Source organism: Simochromis diagramma, unplaced genomic scaffold (assembly GCF_900408965.1).
Source record: "Simochromis diagramma unplaced genomic scaffold, fSimDia1.1 OVJJ01000753.1, whole genome shotgun sequence".
Taxonomy (NCBI): Eukaryota; Metazoa; Chordata; class Actinopteri; order Cichliformes; family Cichlidae; genus Simochromis; species Simochromis diagramma.
This window is the reverse complement of record NW_024387523.1, coordinates 11,776,755-11,794,947: the sequence shown is the minus strand read 5'-3', so window position 1 is coordinate 11,794,947 and position 18,193 is coordinate 11,776,755. Positions and strand designations below refer to the sequence as shown.

Below are 18,193 nucleotides of genomic sequence, written 5' to 3'. Positions count from 1 at the left end.
CTTAACAATTAGTGTATGCTGTACAGGATGACTGAGAACCTTCACAGACATATCGTCGAAAAAAACGTTTTCAACACTGCAGGTTACCTGGGTGTAATGTTTTTCAGCTAAAAAGAAACATGGTCTGACTTCTACCTATATAAAGAGTAACTGAAGGTTAAATGCAGCTAACATGTCCTGTTTTAAGCTACGCACTCACACATCTGCTCTGCTGCGTCTCGGCCACCATCGCTCTGGCAGAAAGGGCGCTAGAGTCAGTTAGGGGAGAGGTGGGCTGGACCAAACCATTTTTTTTGGGGGGGGGGTATAGCTATACTTTTGTTGTTGAACTATTACGTCTCAACCAAGCACTGTATGGTTTTTATAATTTTAGTAGTGTGTCACACAAATAGCAAACATTCAAACAGTCAAAAAAAAGTAAAAAAAAGTTTCAGGTGGATGAAATAATGGAAAGCATAGAAATAAAACAATAGCCAACTGAAAATTGGGTATTAATGTATGTAGGCTCAAAGGGGGGAAAAAACAAGAAAGCTAATATAAGTTACAAATAAAGATTTCTCAAAGACTCATATTGAACAAATTGTACATTAATCTTCAGTTTGGGATAATAAAGTCGTTTATTTCCTCAAGCAGCTTGCAAAATATCTCATCCTTTCACTGCTGTTTCTGTCTGTGTGCTGGGAACAGACAGGACAAACAGGACATGTCGGCCTTGTGATAAAAGATTATGACTGGAAGATGAGTTGAATTCAGTCTGAAGGGGTGTGCAGTTATAAGAAAATTCGTTACAAACTGCTGATGCACATAGGTGGATCGACAATAATGACATGAGGAGAGTTGTGGCACAACTGGTCTTCCACAGCCCTTGAAGCACAGCTACTCCCTCTCTTGGCCAGCTCTCTGGAGACAAGGGTTTTTGAAACAATGCTGTGAAGTCACAAACTTCAAGATACTTCAACGAGGAAACAAGCAGAAGAGCCCTAATTTTCTGACATCAACAGCCGCAGGATCAGCGTGTCTTTCACTTTTTACCTTTAAAGAATGAACAGATTAGACAAGGCATGGGGGTGAAGCAGGTTAGATGCGATTGCTTGGCGTTCATTATAAAGGTGGGTGTGGCATAGACCACATTACTACCCAGCCTAATAGCGGACGGAGCAATAAACATGTGACGCTACGCTGTCTTACTACTACCAGCGTCGTTTGAATCCACGGTTAAAGCTCACTGCAGCTGCGAGACCCTCCAGCTCCACAGGTAAGTACCCAACCTAACTGCTTCAGCATACTGCGGTATTAGACACCACGGAGAAACTTTGTTATCCAGAAAGTAGCGGCTCCGCGTTTGTTTAATGTTCCTGCTCACGTTCCTCCTAAAGTTTAATTAGTTCATTAGTTAAAACGGACTTTTTTTTTTTAGTCAACTCTGAGACAAGTCACAGCAACAAATCCTCTGATATTTTGTGCAATATGTGGACCTTTTGTTTTGCGTCGTGTCCAGGACGGCAGGAAGCTGCTTTAACAGACTGACATGCAGCTCCACCTGATGGTGACAGTGTAATTGCAGCTGCATTTCCCCCCCCATCTTTCTTTCAGCTTTATTTCAAGGAGTTTTACAAAACTTCTGAATTTAGAATAATTTCGCGTTTTATACACAGTCACCCTCTCAATTTTTAGAGGCTCAAAAGTAACCGGACTAACTCAAATAAGGATTGTTTTTAATACTTGGATGAAACTCTTGTGTTTGATGTTTTTAACCCATGGGCATCATCAGGTGCTTTACTGCAACCACCTTCAGTTACTTGGTTGAGATCAGTTGACTTGTGTGGAGTTATGTTATATTATATGTGATAGTATTAGCTTGCTGGGTTATATAGAGTAATAATATTATCTAGCTGCATTGTAGTATGTATTATCTTAGGGTCAGGCCTTTGTGCAAAGACAGCCTTCTGTGTGAAGCTGTAGGAGAAAAATAGTCAGAGAGAGAAAACAGCATTTACAGGAAATGGTGTAGAAAAAGCATCACTAACAGCTGTCTAACACATCTGGATAAGTATAGATAAAGATAAGTATAGAGTGGAAAGCAGAACTAGGTAGCGAAGCTTAAGGTGCCTAAAGAGTTCATTTAAAAGCCACCTGCATAGGTAAGAAATGAGGGCACGTGCAGGGAAGCAGAAGTTGGGGAGGATAACCATGCAAGGAGGTGTTTTTATTGAAACTGCGCATGAATAATTTGGACAACAACACAGAGTACTAAGCATACAGGAAAAGCAGGTGTGAAAGGAGGAAATCTGGTAAGAAATACTATATATGTAACAGACTGAGGGCGCACCCATCGGATCTGCAGGAGGTTTCGCGCTGTGCGCATCTCCCAGGTACATGGTGAATAAAGAATTGTTGGATTGAAGCGTTCTGTCTCGAGTTGTTTCTTTTACCAGGTCAGAATCCAAAAATCAGGGAGGGACAATCGGTCCGACACTTGCCTTAGCTGTGTTAGCTGTTTCTTTGTTTTGAAAAGCTCAGGTTGCTTTTGCAGCGTGCTTGGGGTCATTATTTATTAGGACTGTGAAGCACGGTCCACATTTAGCAGCATCTGAGCAGAAAGTGTAGCCCGTGAGCCGTTTCTCCTTTGAGCATCTGAAAAGTGTAACCTAGAGTTTGGCTACCGTCAAACTGAAAACGAGCTGAGTTTCTTTTCAGTGAAAGAGTCAAATCCACTTGTTTAAACTTTCATGCTTTAATTTCAGTTGTGAATAAAATGTAGGTTTATAACATTGCATTTTTATTTATATTTTACTAATAAAAGAAATTCGTGTATTTACAGCATCCAGAGTTTTTTTTTGAATTGGGTTTGTAATTTGTTCCCATTCCCTTAGTTGAATCTATAAAAATGCCAACGATAACACACCGCGATTGACAAAAATTGTATTTTTGTACCAACAAGGAGATTCCCAAAGAGCGATTAGCCAACACCCACACACACAGTGTGGGAATCCCCCTCCCTACCAGGAGACATCTCCCGTGTCTCTACCATAACTCTGCATGAGGTGAACAAACCAGCATTGCTTTGAAACTTAAACTCCATCTTGGGTTTTCAGGTGGTGTTTTTCTACAGTTGCAGCATGCAGCCAGGTAAGTCATGCCTTCTACTATTTGTATGTAAGCCTGCTGCATATAGCCCATTCTCTTTCTGTAATTCCTCCATTTGTAGGTGTTTTAAGAAGAAGCCAGCTGCTGGATTCTCTGAAGGCGTACCTGAGCAACAAGGGGAGACTACAACCCATAATAGGTGTGCCGCAGCAAATCCCACTTTTAGTGTGTAAACGGTTCTTTATTCAGTGTGTGCTGAAGTAATGTGTGTTTTTTATTGTGCACTTAGGCTTGGGCTGCATTACAGAATGTGTGAAGGCTGGTGCGTGGAGCACAGAAGCGCTGTACGTGTGTGGGGCGTGCGTGTGTCGCCTCAGTAAGGCTGACATGCGTAACCACATACTGGGAAGTCTCCACAGATTCAACTACATTGTAAGTAGTACTGGAGAAGGATTGGTGACAGCAGATCATGTGCTGCGTTGGATTTTACTAACAGATTATGGTTTGTTTGTTTGTTTTTAAAAGAAAACCTGGCACCCTCACTTGGTGTCTAAATGGCAGGAGAGCTCCGACCTGTCCAAGCTGGCGTGGCCGCTGATGGAGATGGCCAAGAAGCTTGAGGAAAAAGAGGGACCGGGAGACATCCAGGTCTGTTGCTTTTATTGTGCGTGCTTTCTTGTAGTCATAAACTGCAAATTATTGTGGATGCTCATATGTTTTTGCACCTTCATACGAAGTTGTTAGAGGTTGAAGATGGTGTATACCAGAGGATGGAAACATCCAGTGAAAATGACGGTCAGTGAATGTTTGACTGTTCTTTCCCCATCTCACTGTCTTCTCTTGATTACTCTCACTTTTTATGTTTTTGGCAATTTTTCTGCATGTACGTGATTATTTTTCCCTTCATAAGTATCTTTTCATCTCTCTGATACTGCAGCAGTAACTCTCATAGGTTCCTTAAGAGATGCACATGGTGAAACTGAGAGTTATCCAGAGACTACAGCTTTGCACTATCCCACCGAATCCCAGAGGACTGTAGTGTTTGCACAGAACCAGCCCACACGGTCCAAGAAAACCTTCAAGGCTGACACAAACTCAGGCAAGATCTCAGCGCACACTAACAAGCCAGCACCGCAGCTGATGCATGCAAACTTTGATCCTTCTGTTAAGTCAGAGGTCTACTTAGTCAACCCGTTCACATCCCAGTTGGATTCTCCCGAACCCTTTGTGTTTTCAGAGCACACCAGCAGCTTTCCTGATGACTACACTGGAACCAAGACTCTCATCGGTGAGAACACACAAAGAATGGCACCAAAAGAGTTAAAACAACAAAAAATAATAATTAAAAAAGGCCTTGAAGTTGCACGGTTGTGGCGGACTGCAAACTCTTTCATGTGCCTCTCCAGTAAAGTTTCTCATCTCACAGTCCAACTCCAGTCTCGAACCGCAGCTGGTGATCGTATTTCCCATTAAATGGAAATGTTCTTTATTTTTTTTGTTTCTCATGTTTTCAACAGGTCTCGACTGTGTGGTCGAGTATAGAAGTGAAGATGGCTGCTCTTACTGTTTCTTATGCCACTGCTGCCGCATCAAATCCAACAAGAAGGACATCACTGAACACCTGACCAGCCCCTCACACCTCATCAACTACTTGGTCTGTTTGTTCTGGATCAGTTACCAGAATAGATTATAGCAAAGGTTCTTTAGTATTATGCATGCAAAAAGCGAGGTAAGTATAGTTTAAAGTTAGTGAATATAATTTTTTATAGATGGAAACTCATCCTGAGGAGGTGACTGAGGAGCTTAAAGACAAACCTCACCTTCTTCAGTCTCTGGCAAAGAAAGTGGAGCGAGAAACGGGCCGAGGAGAGTTGAAGGTATCCCTTTTTCTTTGCAGCACAGAATTTCCTGCTGGGATTCTGCCGCATGTGACGTGACTCTCAGTGTCTTTTCCCCCAAACAGTCTTGGTTTCACCTGTACTCGTCTGTCCTTTAGTTCATGAACCTCTCATGTTCTCAGGTAGTGCATGTTCCAGAAAACCTTTGTGCGCTACTCACTGGCAAAAGTTACCACTGGTGTAAGTATAGGTTATTTTTCTTTTGCTTGGCCATAAACCATTCACTTCATTTTCTACATCTCTGCTCTTGTAAGTATAACATTTACCTGCCTCCCCTTTTTTTTTTTTTTTTTTTTTTTTTTTTTTTTTTTGGACAGCAGGTCTGTGATAGATCAAACCACTGCAAAAAACAGGCTTTTTTTCTGACGTGTCATTATTGAAACATTCAGGTAAAAAGCAGGACAAAATAGAAATATCGTAGAGTTGTTCTACAGGCACAGACACAGGTACCCACTCAGTGATTTGTTGAAAGTGTTATACTCTAAATACAGTTGTGGTCAGAAATCTTTTTTAAGGAGGAAAAAAAAAAAGAGAAGAAGGTTACATCCAGTCATCCTGGGCATGAATATCATGGCATTTCTGGGCTTTTAATGATTTCTTTGAACTGTTCTTTTTCCAGGGTGAAGTGATTGATTCTTTGAGTTCATTTAAATCTGTTTGTTTCCTGGCACAGAACCAGCTTTAAGTGTAGTCCACAAATTTACAAATTAGTTGAGGTCGGGACTTCGGGAAGGCCATTCCAGCAGCTTAATATTAGCCTGCTTTATCCATCCCCAAAACCAATTTTTATTAACTTTTTGAACCATTATATTATTGGCACATCTGTGTTCAATTTGAACCATCTAGCTGTTAATTTGAGGTGAAGTTGAAATATGTGCTACCACCACAATACTTGGAAGTTGGTGCCATGCTCTCAGGTTTGAAAACCTCACCTTCATAGCTGCAAACAGCTCAATCTTTCTGAACATAAAACGTTTTAGTTTTATGTTCAGCTTGACTGTGTCAATTTTTGGAGCACAGGTTTCTTTCTTGCAGTATAAACCTGTGGACCGTGAATGTGTTCCTGGGTCATTCCTGAACATCCCAACCAATTTAAAAATGTCAAAAGACGTTGTGGAACCTTTACCACCACTTATTTAAAAATGTAAGCGAGTGTATGTATATTTATACAACTGTATACTTATGTGTACAGTTATGCTATAACTGGATTTTTACAGAGAAGTGTAACTTTTATGCCGTCTGAATTTTGCCTGAATCACGTTTTGTCAGTGCATCTTTGGCACTCACCATGCAGAGTGTGTCCTTTGTTCAGTGCAGTTTCCCACTTGTCAGGGATGTCAGCTCTCTAGATTTTTCTTGTATTCATTAATGCCCACTTCAATACTTTTCCCCCCCCCCCCCCCCCACCCAGTGTTCCTTGCATTTCTTTATTTTATTTTTTTGTATGCCACTGTATTGTTTTGGATATTTTCCAGGCATAAAGATGCTGCAATCTGGATGGAAAGGTGCTGACATTAAAAAAAAGGAAATAGATGCCAAAGGTTTGTATCTTTGCAAGCTAGAGTTCACACTTTCTTAGCAAACTGCTTTTAACTTATTCCTTTTCTTTATGTCTAAGGGCTGAGCATGAACCAGACATCTGCTGAAGGCATGTCAGAGAAATGCACTTTAATGAAGTCAAAGAGGAAGAAAAGAGTAAAAGCAAAGAGAGAGACTGTTTTTAATGTCAGCCTGCCTATTACCAAAGGTTTATTACTGATGAAGAGGATGTCTTTCAGCAGCAAAAGCCTCCCTCCATCAGCTACATCCCCTCCCTTTAATTTAGATCTCACGTCCTCCCCGGGGTCAGAGATTGTGGAGTTAGACTGTGATGGTTTGTCATCTGAATTCAACCATGCAGAAACCTCTCCACTACAGCACAACCCCTGTGATGGAGGTCCAGAGACTGGTGGGTACACGCCAGAAGGAAACTTTACAATCTCCCATTTTCAAAACAGAGATGGTTATGTCCGTGACGGCGTGCACGTCAGTCAGCCTGAAGACATACCAGGGAGAAACGACTATGTTTACTGGGAAAGAAGGGAGAACAGGCATCATGACGACCAAGAAAAGTCAGCTGAGATATCTTCTAAAAAGTGGGAAAATGAAGAGATGCATAATGAAGCAGTGTTTCCTGCTGTGCCATCTTCCTCTAACTCTTCCTACGGACATAGGGAGTGTTGGACCGAGCAGGGGTATAAGCCAGCTGCAGAGGATAAGAATGGAACAAGAGAGCAGGGTTTGAGAGAAGAGGCACGCATAGACGCTGGTCCACATTATTACCAACAACACTTTCAGAATCCGCAGATGCCGTGCGATAATGCAAGTCTTCAGACGGGCAGTGTAAGTGGGTATCACGATGTGTGGGGTCATCTGGGTCCTTATATAAATAGTGCTGGTGTGAACATGCTAACTCAATCAGTAGCTCCACACAATTATGGGATACCGACTACATCTTATGAAGCCAGTCAAGGACAGCGTGGGTGGATGTCTTACCCCAGCTACAACACTGGCCCTCTGGCAAACCCTGGCCAGCACTTTCTCCCTCCGGTCTACAGCAGTGGTACGGACTGGAGTCTAACACACTCTTATGCCTTCAGCCAACCTTATAAACCTCAGTGTTCTGCGTCCCAAACTGATCTGTATTTCAGCTGAATCAAATCACATTTGGATGGTCCAGCGGGGGATTTACTTGCAATGTGACATTTATTTATTTTTTTATTTTTTTATTATAGTTCTGCTGATTTCTGTAATGAATGTGAGCCTGCTGATGGAGGTGCAGTAATATAAGCAGTGTCGGTATTTTTTTTTTTTTTTTTTTTTTTTATTTTTTGTCTGCTGGGACTTTTTTAGGTTTAAACTTTGTAGAGACTGAAAGTCAAAGAGCACCAATGAGGTGAAACAGCACTCCTTATCCACTAATCCATTCGTTATAAGAGAAGTAGAAGAATTGAAGATACTGGGCATTTAAATAGACTTTAAATAGAACTCACTCGTGTATTTCCAAGTTCACATTCAGTGAAGGCTGAGAAACGTGCCCGTAAACACTAAACAGCTGCCTGTGTGTATATTTTTATTCTTTTGTGTTTGTTATGAAGTTGTTCAAACTGGCTATTTGTTTTCTGTTTTTGACCATTACAGCAGTGTTTGGTTTTTTTTGTTTGGTTTTTGGTTTTGGTTTTTTTTAATCTACATTTATGCCTTTTTAACTCCAGAAAACAAGACAAATGTGTGAAACATCACATTAGGTTTAAGTGGATTCACTGTATTTTTTTAGGAGAAATATTGAGATATGTTTGACTGCTTTTATGAAATTAAAAAACACAGTTTTTTAAAACAGTTCTGACCCGTGCGGCTGAATTTTTATTTTATTTTATTTTATTTATTTATTTATTTTTTGCACCAGTAGAGTTTTTGAACTTTAACCAAATATGTGACCAAATATAGTTTTCCTTGCAGGTTCAAACAAAAGAGTTTGTTATTTTTCCTTTCAAGCAGTCACGGTAGGTTATGTAATGTCCTGTGGCGTAATACTCACAAGCTTGCTCAAATTCAGCGAGGAAACACAAACTTTGTCCACTCAGCGATTAATGCAGATCACTGTAAAAAGCCAGTCTTACTGTAAATATTAAAACACGTTAATGGTTCTGTGTTTGCTTTGGAGTAAGTTTGACTCTGTAGTACGCCTATTATTCAATACCTTGCAGAACCACGTTTACCAGCAATAATGTAGTGGCTTTCTGTGCAAGCTCATCTTTTCAGTTCTGAGGTCTTGTGGCGCAACTTTGCAAACCTAAGCTGTGCTGCCGTGTTCTTTTCTCCTGGCAACCATTTCAAACAAGCCACATTTGTTCAGTCTTTTTGAAATTGTATCTTTTCTTTGCAGCAACACTGGACACAAATCTTTTAGGGCTCTTTACTGCTGGATTGATTGTGGCATTGTGTTAACACAGATCAGTTGCCTACCAGTAAATTGCCAAAACCTCTGCTTATACAGTTAATCAAGTGCATTTGATTAGCAGCACCTGGCTCCTATGGAAACAGCATGTACTAAATTTGTCTTACAGTCCTGTGAAAACTTTCTTTTTCACAGGACTGTAAGTGTGAGCTATCTATGAATGTGAATCACACTTCCAGTAAATCCAGGTAGTGCTAGATAGTAACTAATTTCTATATGCACAGAATATTTATTATGAACAGTGAATACATTAAAAAATACATTATATTAATGTTTATGCAGATGCATGTAACTTTGGGCAATAGATTGGAACAGGAACAACACAATATCATGTACTCAACTTTAAAATATCTGCATATGATTGATTGTACAACAGAGGTGGTCACGAAGAAAATAAACACAGGTTGATATCACTGCAGTGGCCTCCTAAGAAATGTAGGAGGAATAAGAGGCAGAAGTAAAAGTTGAGAGGAGGAGGACATCATGAATCTTAGACTGTATAAATATTTGCAATACTCGTCAGTCTGGATAGTAAAGAAATTTGTGGAATTACATGTTTCTGATGTCCAATATATTAACAATAGAGATTGATATTTAAATTAGCATTTCAGAAAAATGAATTATCATTTAATGGTAGATGAATATTGCAGATTTTTTGTATTTAACTTCAGATTTTAAGCATATTAACGTTGGTTAGCATAATAACCAATGCGACCCGCACTCCAGTCCGGAAGGTGGCGCTAAGGTAACCAAAAGTTTTATCCCCAGCTGCCATTAAGATAAGGAGGAAGAAGCAGTCCCAAGCACAGGCAACCGAGCAGTCACAGAGAGGACGGAGATAGCTAGTCAGTATTACCAGCCATCCTTTTGTGTAGCAGAGTCAGGTTGCGACATTTAGTTTGGATGGCTGAAACTCCTGCAAAGACCCTGTGACCGGCTAGCGTGCTGTAGTCCACACATTTGGGAGAAACCTTACAGCAGCCTCTCCCAGCGTCTAGCCTCGCACTCCCTCCCCTAATCTCGCCGAGATGTCAGCTTTCTCCGAGGCGGCTTTAGAGAAGAAACTGTCCGAGCTTAGCAACTCTCAGCAAAGTGTACAGACACTGTCGCTGTGGCTCATCCACCACAGAAAACACTCGAAGACCATTGTCAACGTTTGGTTCAACGAACTGAAAAAAGGTAAGGCTGGTGAGAGCCGAGGAGTTCCTCCAAACAAACACAGCGAGCATGCTTCAGAGAGTGAGTAACATGTAGCTGCAGGCTAGCTCTGGCTAAAACTGCCAGACCAAACTGCTGTTAAAGTTAAAACACAGAGTCCCTGTTAGCACGGTGGCTGCTAAAGGCTGGCAACTTTCGGTCACTAGCCAAAGGTTTTCACTGCTTTGTCTAACTAGCATTGTCGAAAAGTGACGACAACTTGTTCCCTTAAATGTGTTTGTGTTAGAAAATCTCCTCCATAAAGGCTTAAGAAGTCGACCCCTCTTTGCTTATATTAAGTCTCGATCAGTTAAAGCTGCACTAAATTAAACTTTATAACACCTGAGGGAATAGCTTTAAATTAAACCCACATCAACAGTTACAATGAGCTTTACTATAAAACATAAAGGAAGCCACTTATGCTCATTTTGTTTTGCTCTGCTACAGTAGCTTTGCGTGATTAACCCATCAAAATAATCCTATACTAACCCTTGATAAATCACCGCAATTCATACACATTATAGCTTTGCTTTAAGCCAGCTTTCTTCTGATAGGCTACTCCGCACAAACAAAGGGTTTGACTAGCACGTGGGTGGAGATTGTGCTCGCAGCCAGAGCCGTTTGCTTGAGATGACCACATACAAGACGCACTCACTCTCCCCACTTTCCTCTCTAATCATCAATGCACCACCTAATAAAAGTGAAAAGCCCTAAATAATAATATTTTTAAAAAATACATAGTTGCAATGGTGCATATATTATATAAGGAGAAGTATAATAAGTAAATGTGTCAATGTTAAACGAACCACATGACATTGTTTTAATTAAACATATGTAACAGTTTTAAGCGTAAGTGCATATTTATTCTTTAATTGCATTGCTTTTTTTTTTTTTGGGCTCATTTAGCTGTGTCAATCATTTCACTGGAGAAAGACTCTATTGAACATTGTTGTGTGATAAAATATAAGCAATGACTGGTGGATCTAGCTTTTTTCTGATTTTCATAGTATCTGATGACTGTCAATGATTTTTTTTTTTTTATAAGAAAATGTTCACAAAGTTTATTAAGTAGACAGTACATAATGGAGTTGTTGAATTTATTCAGTGAGTTGGGTTGTAGGGACATCAGGCATTACTGTAATTGTAGCTAATAATGGTGCATTTTTCCTTGGGGTGCTAGTCAACAACCTAATGATACCTCTTGTGGGTGAGGTATTTTGGGTGGTGACTGAGACCAGTGTTAATGGCAAGTGGGGATAGAAATGGCTCTCCACGGAGCTTTACACTCACCTCAGTGTCGACTGTGTCTTGTCCAACAACAACAAAGGCTTGTGCATCAGTTAGTTTATAATAAAAACAACAAACCGAGAGGGGGTGTAAGTATCCTTCACTGGAACTCAATCGGGCACTCGGCTTCTCCAGAACAAAGTCGGGCAAGAGCCAGTGCTCTATTGTTAAAAATAGTAAGAAGAATCAGCTTTTGTTTTTGATCTCTTTGATGCCTTAAAAATCCTGGGGCATACAAATCTGAACATGCATTTTTGTCAGATTGCTTCTTCATATCGTGCACTAAACTTGTGAAATAATATCCACAGATTAAATCTTTTTTTAATTTTTTTTTAATTTTAATTATTCTTTCTGCAGGGCCACCTTGTTCTGCATCATGCAGCTGATGTGACTGCACAGTTCGCCTGTGCATCTGGTGCATTGCTCATATTAAATTAGCAAAGGTCGTAGCCCTGCTTATAGTGATGCATAACGAGTATCTTGAATTCTTTAAACGTGGCTTTGCATATTAAAGATAAGATAAGATGACCTTTATTAGTCCCACATGTGGGGAAATTTGTTTTGTTACAGCAGAAAGTGGACAGTGCAAAGTTATATAGCAAAAATTAGAGAACACTGGAATAGAATAAGAATAAGAAACTGTACACAGCTGTATAGAATAAAATAAAATACTATATACAATAGAGTAAAATAAAATAATATATACAATAATAAAATTATATATTCTGTTGAAGATTTAAATCAGCTCTATTTCATTTTTTGTATGTCATGATTTTGTTGATTTGTTTGTTGTTGTTTTTTTTAGTTCTTTAGTGGTTAAAATGTGCTTGCCCATTAATAGGCATTGTTGTGTTGTACCTTTTGGTAAATCATAATCAGATATTATGTGTGTTTCTTTGTTTTTTCAAACATGTGCAGCTCAGGTATCGCGCAAGCTGACCTTCCTGTATTTGGCCAATGACGTCATCCAAAACAGCAAGAGGAAAGGACCAGAGTTCACCCAGGACTTTGCTCCAGTCATCGTTGATGCATTCAAACATGTGTACAGGTCAGTTTTTATTGGACAAAGGCATGGATGGTTGTCCTGATGCCAACTTTCTCATTTTGTCATCATTTTGGATTTTAAATTAATGTATGAAATTTAAGTAACATTTTAGAACTGGTTGAGGGTGGCAGCCATAAGTAGGCTTGATGAGAAGACGTGTATAAACACACACATACTGTATGTTCTAGGGATGCACACACTGATGTATTATGAGCTGATTACAATGTTTAAAATGACATTTTGGCCATCAGCTGTCCATCTTTGAACTTATTTCCATTAAAAAAAATGTGACAGAAGTGGCCAGTTGGCCTGTGGCGGTAAATGAAGTGCATCCCTAACATTTTCCCATTTAAAGAATTTCTATCCAAGAACTGTTTTTTTTTTTTTTTTTTTTTTTTTTAATTTCTTCAATTTTGTCCAGTCCTGACTTCAGGTTTGCAAAGCTGTTTAAAGCATGTGTTCTTTCTTTCTTTCTTTTCTTTCCTGTGTGTTCCCGTGCAGAGATGGTGAGGAGGGCTGTAAGAAACAGCTGGGTCGGGTTTTATCCATCTGGCAGGAGAGAGCCGTGTATGAGAATAACCTGCTCGATCAGCTCTCGCAAGTCCTGTGTAAGTTCAACGAGCCAAAACCTGTACCAGCTCGTCAGTAGTGCTTACCATTCAATTATAGCAAGTGTGCTGTGTGCCTAGAGGTTTAAACTTGATAAGCATAGTTATATAATTTACTTGCACTATTTTGCAAATGTTTGCTTCATTTCTAAACATGCAGCTAATCAGGCTTGTGGCTTTAAAGTGGCTAAAGATGTAGTATAATACATAAAACGCACACCTTCAAACTGGACTTTGACTTGTTATGTTTTGCTTTTTTTTTTTTCCTTGCTTTTTATAAATCTTAGATGGAGAAAAGAAGACAAAGAAGAGGTCATATGAGGAGATCCAGCCAGATGATGAAGGCTTTGCCTCCCAGAGCTCTCCAACCGAGCCCCCACAGGTGCTGTCCTTGTTATACAGGGGCAGTTATAAATACAGAGTGCTAATCATATAACACTTTGATCCACACACATGCTAGTTAATGATTTACAGCTGTCTGTGTTTTCATGTTTGCCTTTGTGTCTCCTCCTGAGTGTAAATACCTTCTTCTGCTCCCCCCTCACCTCTTGCCTTTATCATGCTCGCTATACCTCAGACGGCAGAGTTAATCCGAGCTCTGCAGGAGCTGGAGAACGCTGCTTCTAGCGACTCAGTGCTGCGTCAGCGCATCTCCTCCCTTCCTGCTGAGGTGCAGGACACGTCACTGCTTCACAGGATCACAGGTAAGGAAGCTCTGCGCACTTTATACCAAACTTTAGACAGAACCTGTGTTGTTTAGACTGAGAAAATGTTGTTGAACCACTCTGATATACTGCACATTACAGAAAACACTTAACATCTAGATTCCTGTGAAAAATTAAGTATACTCTTAGTGCTTCCACAGGAATTAACTGATCATTAGCAAGCGTGAGGACCTCTATAAAAGCAAAAGGAAAGGAGGAAAAACATCAACAATGATCTTAGAACAGTTGTTCTAAGCAAATGTTCCTGGCCAGCAATCTGGGAATTAAGGCTATTTCCTGTTTGAAGTTGTCATGCCCTTTTTCTGCTGGGAGACAATCTAGCAGTTCTCACTATTTTATTATCAGGCAGTTCTCACTGATTTGGCTTGCTTAGCTGTGCACTCTAACTGTCCCCCAGCTAAAGCCTGTCTAAAATCGGATCATGCAAGAGGATGATGATTTCAAACACTGCAGCAAATTTTAAAACGGAGACGCTGAATAAGATTCAAGGTGTTGCAGTCCAGACATGAACCTGACTGAACTGCTGCGGTGGGACCCTCAGAGAGCTGTGTATAAACAATTGCCTCAAATCTTAATGAACTAAAACAACAATAATGTAAAGACGATTGGGCCAATATACCTCCAGACAAAATGAGAGACTAAAGTCTTAAAAGAAATTATTACTTTACTCTTTACCCATTGAAAGCCTCTTGGGAGTAAGCTTTGAGGCTCTTTTCTGAACTGAGTGGTTTGGTTTCTTTCATACTTCAGACCAACTTACACAACAAAATGACCGGGTGTGCATCAGAAGTCGTGATTGTGGACTCTGTCTCTGCAGCTACCGTTGGAATAACCTGAAAACTATTCTAATGTTAATCAAAACCGCATCTTTGTTGATATAAACTTTTGAATCATGAGGTGTATTTAGTTTTGTCACGACTGTATTTCAGAGGAAATAAGGTGTGCACAAACAAGGGAGAGTCGAGACAAAAACATGGGATATGCAGTCGCCTGGACGTCCTTGTTGGGCCAAACAAACACTCACTTCTGCAACTGACGTTCTTTCGCTCTGAAGGACACCTGCAGGCTTATAATGCTCTTTATGGGAGAGAGGGGATGGCTCTGAAAGATATTGACCTTATGACAAAGAGAGATCATTTACATGAATGTGTAGCACACAGCACTCAGTATTCGCCTACAGATTTGATTACATGACACATGATTGTTTGTGTGTTTGAGTCTCCCTCGTATCTGTCTGACGATGCCCTTGCCTTTACCTCAGCAGAAACAAATTGAAGGTTTGATTTGGCACTGATTATACAGATGCTGTTTACATTGTTCCAGGATTGATGCATAACTGAGTGACGTGCATTTAGGCTTTGTTCTCTGCTCTCTCTGTGCTTTCTGTGCTTTAGATAAAGAATCAGGAGAGCGACTTTCCCGGCTGGTGGAGGAGGCCTGCATGCTGCTAGCAGACTACAGCGGCCGCTTGGCGGCAGAGATTGACGACAGGAGGCAGCTCACGCGCACACTAACGGTCTTCCTGCAGAGCCAGAAGGACGGCCTGGCCCAGAATGAGCAGAAACTTGAAGTGCGTGAATAAGTTTTTCTCTGTTATACGTCTGTGTGCGTCCTGTCTGCCTCACCTCTCCTTGGTGTTCATCTTTTTGTGCTGTATGGACAAATTACGTTTGAGCACAAATTTCTAGAAGTATTTTTACAAGTTTCTCAGCATGCTGCACGCTTTCTGTCATGCTTTTTTTTTTTTTTTTTTTTTAAAACTACCCTGCATGTTTTTAGTGTTAGCTCTGCTGATGTGCAAACTGAGGGGAAGCCTCTCGATTAGATACAGACTTAATGTCTAAGTTATCTTTTCCCTCGTCACTGGCTTTCTCTTTGAGCCTTTTTCTTTCTGCTCACTTCACTCAGTGTGTCCTGCCTATGAGGTAAGTAGTAATCAAAATGAACCCGTTAGAGCTTTAAAAATGTAACCACTAAGTTTTCTTGTTTGCTCAAAGCTGTGCTTTTCACATTGACGGTAATTGTTCAGATCTTATCTACAGGGCACCACAAGGATCCCACGTCTCATCTTTGTATCGTCACTCAGTCAATACCTTTTGTTTTAAAAAAAGAAAAAAAAAAGTGAAAATAAAAAGTGAAAATGATTTTGTGAGTCCTTTTTTTGTGCTCGAACACCTACAGTTTACCCTCTTATTCAGGTTTGAAGGTGGTTTATGAAACGTACTTTTGGTTGTGGAGTTGACAGTAAATGGCAGTTATACACTTTAAGATTCTCTGATTAGTGGGAGATGTAGATCAGATATTTATCATAATCATTGTCATGATTAATAAACATAAATTAATGAGATTCAAATTTGATTAAAATCTTGTTCATTTATCTTTCTTGGTACTTTTGCTTTATGCTTGCTGAAGAGATTTATGTCATTTGCAACATGATGGGACACAAAGAGAACATAGTTTGTTTTGTTTTTTTTTTTTTTTCTTTTCCTCTCCCCTTCCCTCATTTGGACATTTCTGTTATCTATGCTGAAAAAGTACTGATGACCTACACACACTGCATGCATTGGCTGGCAGATATAGTCACTGAACACATTTGAGAAACATGGCACAGAAAGTAAAATGTGACAAGATTAAGGTGGGGAAAAAACATCAAATACATGGATCAGGTGAAATCATTTTGTCCACATGCAGTCCTGTTTTCAGTCCCTTACACTGTACTTTGCATGCAGTTTGTGTGGTCAGTCTTTTATTAGGGGAAAAAAAAAGCTGTTGCAAAGGTAAATGTTTTTTGGTGCCCTTTAGTGTGGCTCATTACAGTGGAGGTTGATCTAAGTCGAGCAAAGTCATTCATAAACATGGAGAGAAAGAGCGTGGCATTTTTGCTGAATGATTTGGGTGTTTGGATAAAACTAAAACACCCTGACACACTGTTTCGTGGTGGCCACTAACTAAAATACATGAAACATGTTTATTGGAAATCCTTGAATTTAAATCTGAACCTTAACTGGAGCTTTAAGCTGCTCTTGGTCTGTAATCTATGAAGCGCACATTCAACACTTCAGTTTCTTATATTAAATTATAATTTAAAATTACAATATGTGTGTGTATTTATCTCATGTAATACTGCTACTGAGACTAGGGGGAAAAAACCCAACACCATAAATCGGTGTGATTCAGACTGCAGGATCTTTGGCGTCTGATGGCTGTCTGTCATTGTGGACTTTTTCAGGAATACAAACGCAAACTGGCGAGGGTCACCCAGGTTCGAAAGGAGCTGCGATCACGTCTGAACAATCTCCCAGAAGGACACTACAACTCTTCGAACTGACTTCACCTCCCGTGCTACTGACGCATCTGATCAGACGCCTGTTTAATATTTGATCTGTGACCTTGCCATAGTCCTCTGTTCCTGACTTTGGGGTGTATCTTTGTGTCTCTGTGCAGTAATCTGTGGTTCTCATTCTGTCTACAGCCAATTATTTATCCACGTGGGTTTATGAACATAAACATCTTATTATCATTTAGAAGATTTAAAATCATCCCGACACAGGCCTGTTGTGCTTTGGCCCCAGCTGCCTAACTTTCCAGCTTTACAGTTGTATGGATGAATCTGGTGTGATATTTTTTTATTTATACTGATTAAGATAATGCATCAGAGTACATCGCTCTAGTGTGATCATTCATTTTAATTTGCAGTATTCTGCTGGCATTACGTTCCCTTTAACTGTCTTAAGTTATGGGTTATAGATCCTTGTTTGTTTGTAATAATAGCCTCAAATGTCTGAAACTGAGTAGGAAGCCATGTTCCTTAAAGCAAGCCCAAGTGTGTATTTATGATTTACTGTTTGTGAAAGGGGAATGTAAATCATTGGTCAGTGTACATATTGTAGTTTGCATGTAAATATGGAGTTGTACCTGCTCCTTGTCATAAGTGCTTTTGGTTTGTAATTGTGTCAACATGGTGAAGAAAATGTTGCTCATTCAAATTAATGAGCTATTTCAGATATCCACAGTACGGAAAGGGTGAGATAATGGGTTTTGTTGTCTTGTTTACTGTATCGCTCCATAGTTTTATCTTGGAAGTCTCCTGAATGCTGTGCAGATGCCTCACACAGCTTGAGAAGTGCCCCGGTTTCCAAAGCCAGACTTAAAAGGAAAAGGAAAAAAACAAGCTGTTTTTGTAAATATGAAGCAAATGCTTAGAACCAAATAAACAAAGTGCACAAATGTTTTATCGTCTTATCTGCAGTACGTGCTATTGAGTGCCATTAAATATGTGAACACCAGGGGGAGTTCCTTTTTTACGCCGCTGTGGCGACAGCCCCGGTCACGTGGGTTTCTTAGAGCGA

At 40.0% G+C, this 18,193-nt stretch overlaps 2 protein-coding genes across 3 annotated transcripts; both read left to right on the top strand.

Moving 5' to 3' along the window:
- The first annotated feature begins 821 nt into the window (after positions 1–821).
- Positions 822–8,363, top strand: LOC120726990. The gene is made up of 13 exons (XM_040021087.1): positions 822–1,255; positions 3,096–3,129; positions 3,209–3,286; positions 3,377–3,519; positions 3,613–3,735; positions 3,825–3,882; positions 4,025–4,186; positions 4,325–4,375; positions 4,605–4,741; positions 4,857–4,964; positions 5,108–5,165; positions 6,461–6,526; positions 6,604–8,363. Exons 2-13 carry the CDS (start codon positions 3,120–3,122, stop codon positions 7,677–7,679), a joined length of 2,070 nt encoding a protein of 689 aa, XP_039877021.1. The 5' UTR covers positions 822–1,255; positions 3,096–3,119; the 3' UTR covers positions 7,680–8,363.
- A 117-nt stretch (positions 8,364–8,480) lies between these two features.
- Positions 8,481–18,076, top strand: LOC120726993 (regulation of nuclear pre-mRNA domain-containing protein 1A-like). Of its 2 annotated transcripts, none has more exons than XM_040021096.1 (7): positions 8,481–10,161; positions 12,385–12,514; positions 13,013–13,119; positions 13,407–13,501; positions 13,697–13,823; positions 15,239–15,414; positions 15,887–16,987. In XM_040021096.1, the coding sequence occupies exons 1-7, from the start codon at positions 10,011–10,013 to the stop codon at positions 15,947–15,949; spliced, it is 849 nt and encodes a 282-aa protein (XP_039877030.1). In that variant the 5' UTR covers positions 8,481–10,010; the 3' UTR covers positions 15,950–16,987. The 2 variants fall into 2 exon arrangements, with proteins under 2 accessions (XP_039877030.1, XP_039877029.1); XM_040021095.1 differs by lacking the exon at positions 15,887–16,987 and adding an exon at positions 17,074–18,076 and having other exon boundaries at positions 9,597–10,161.
- Positions 18,077–18,193: the final 117 nt, after the last annotated feature.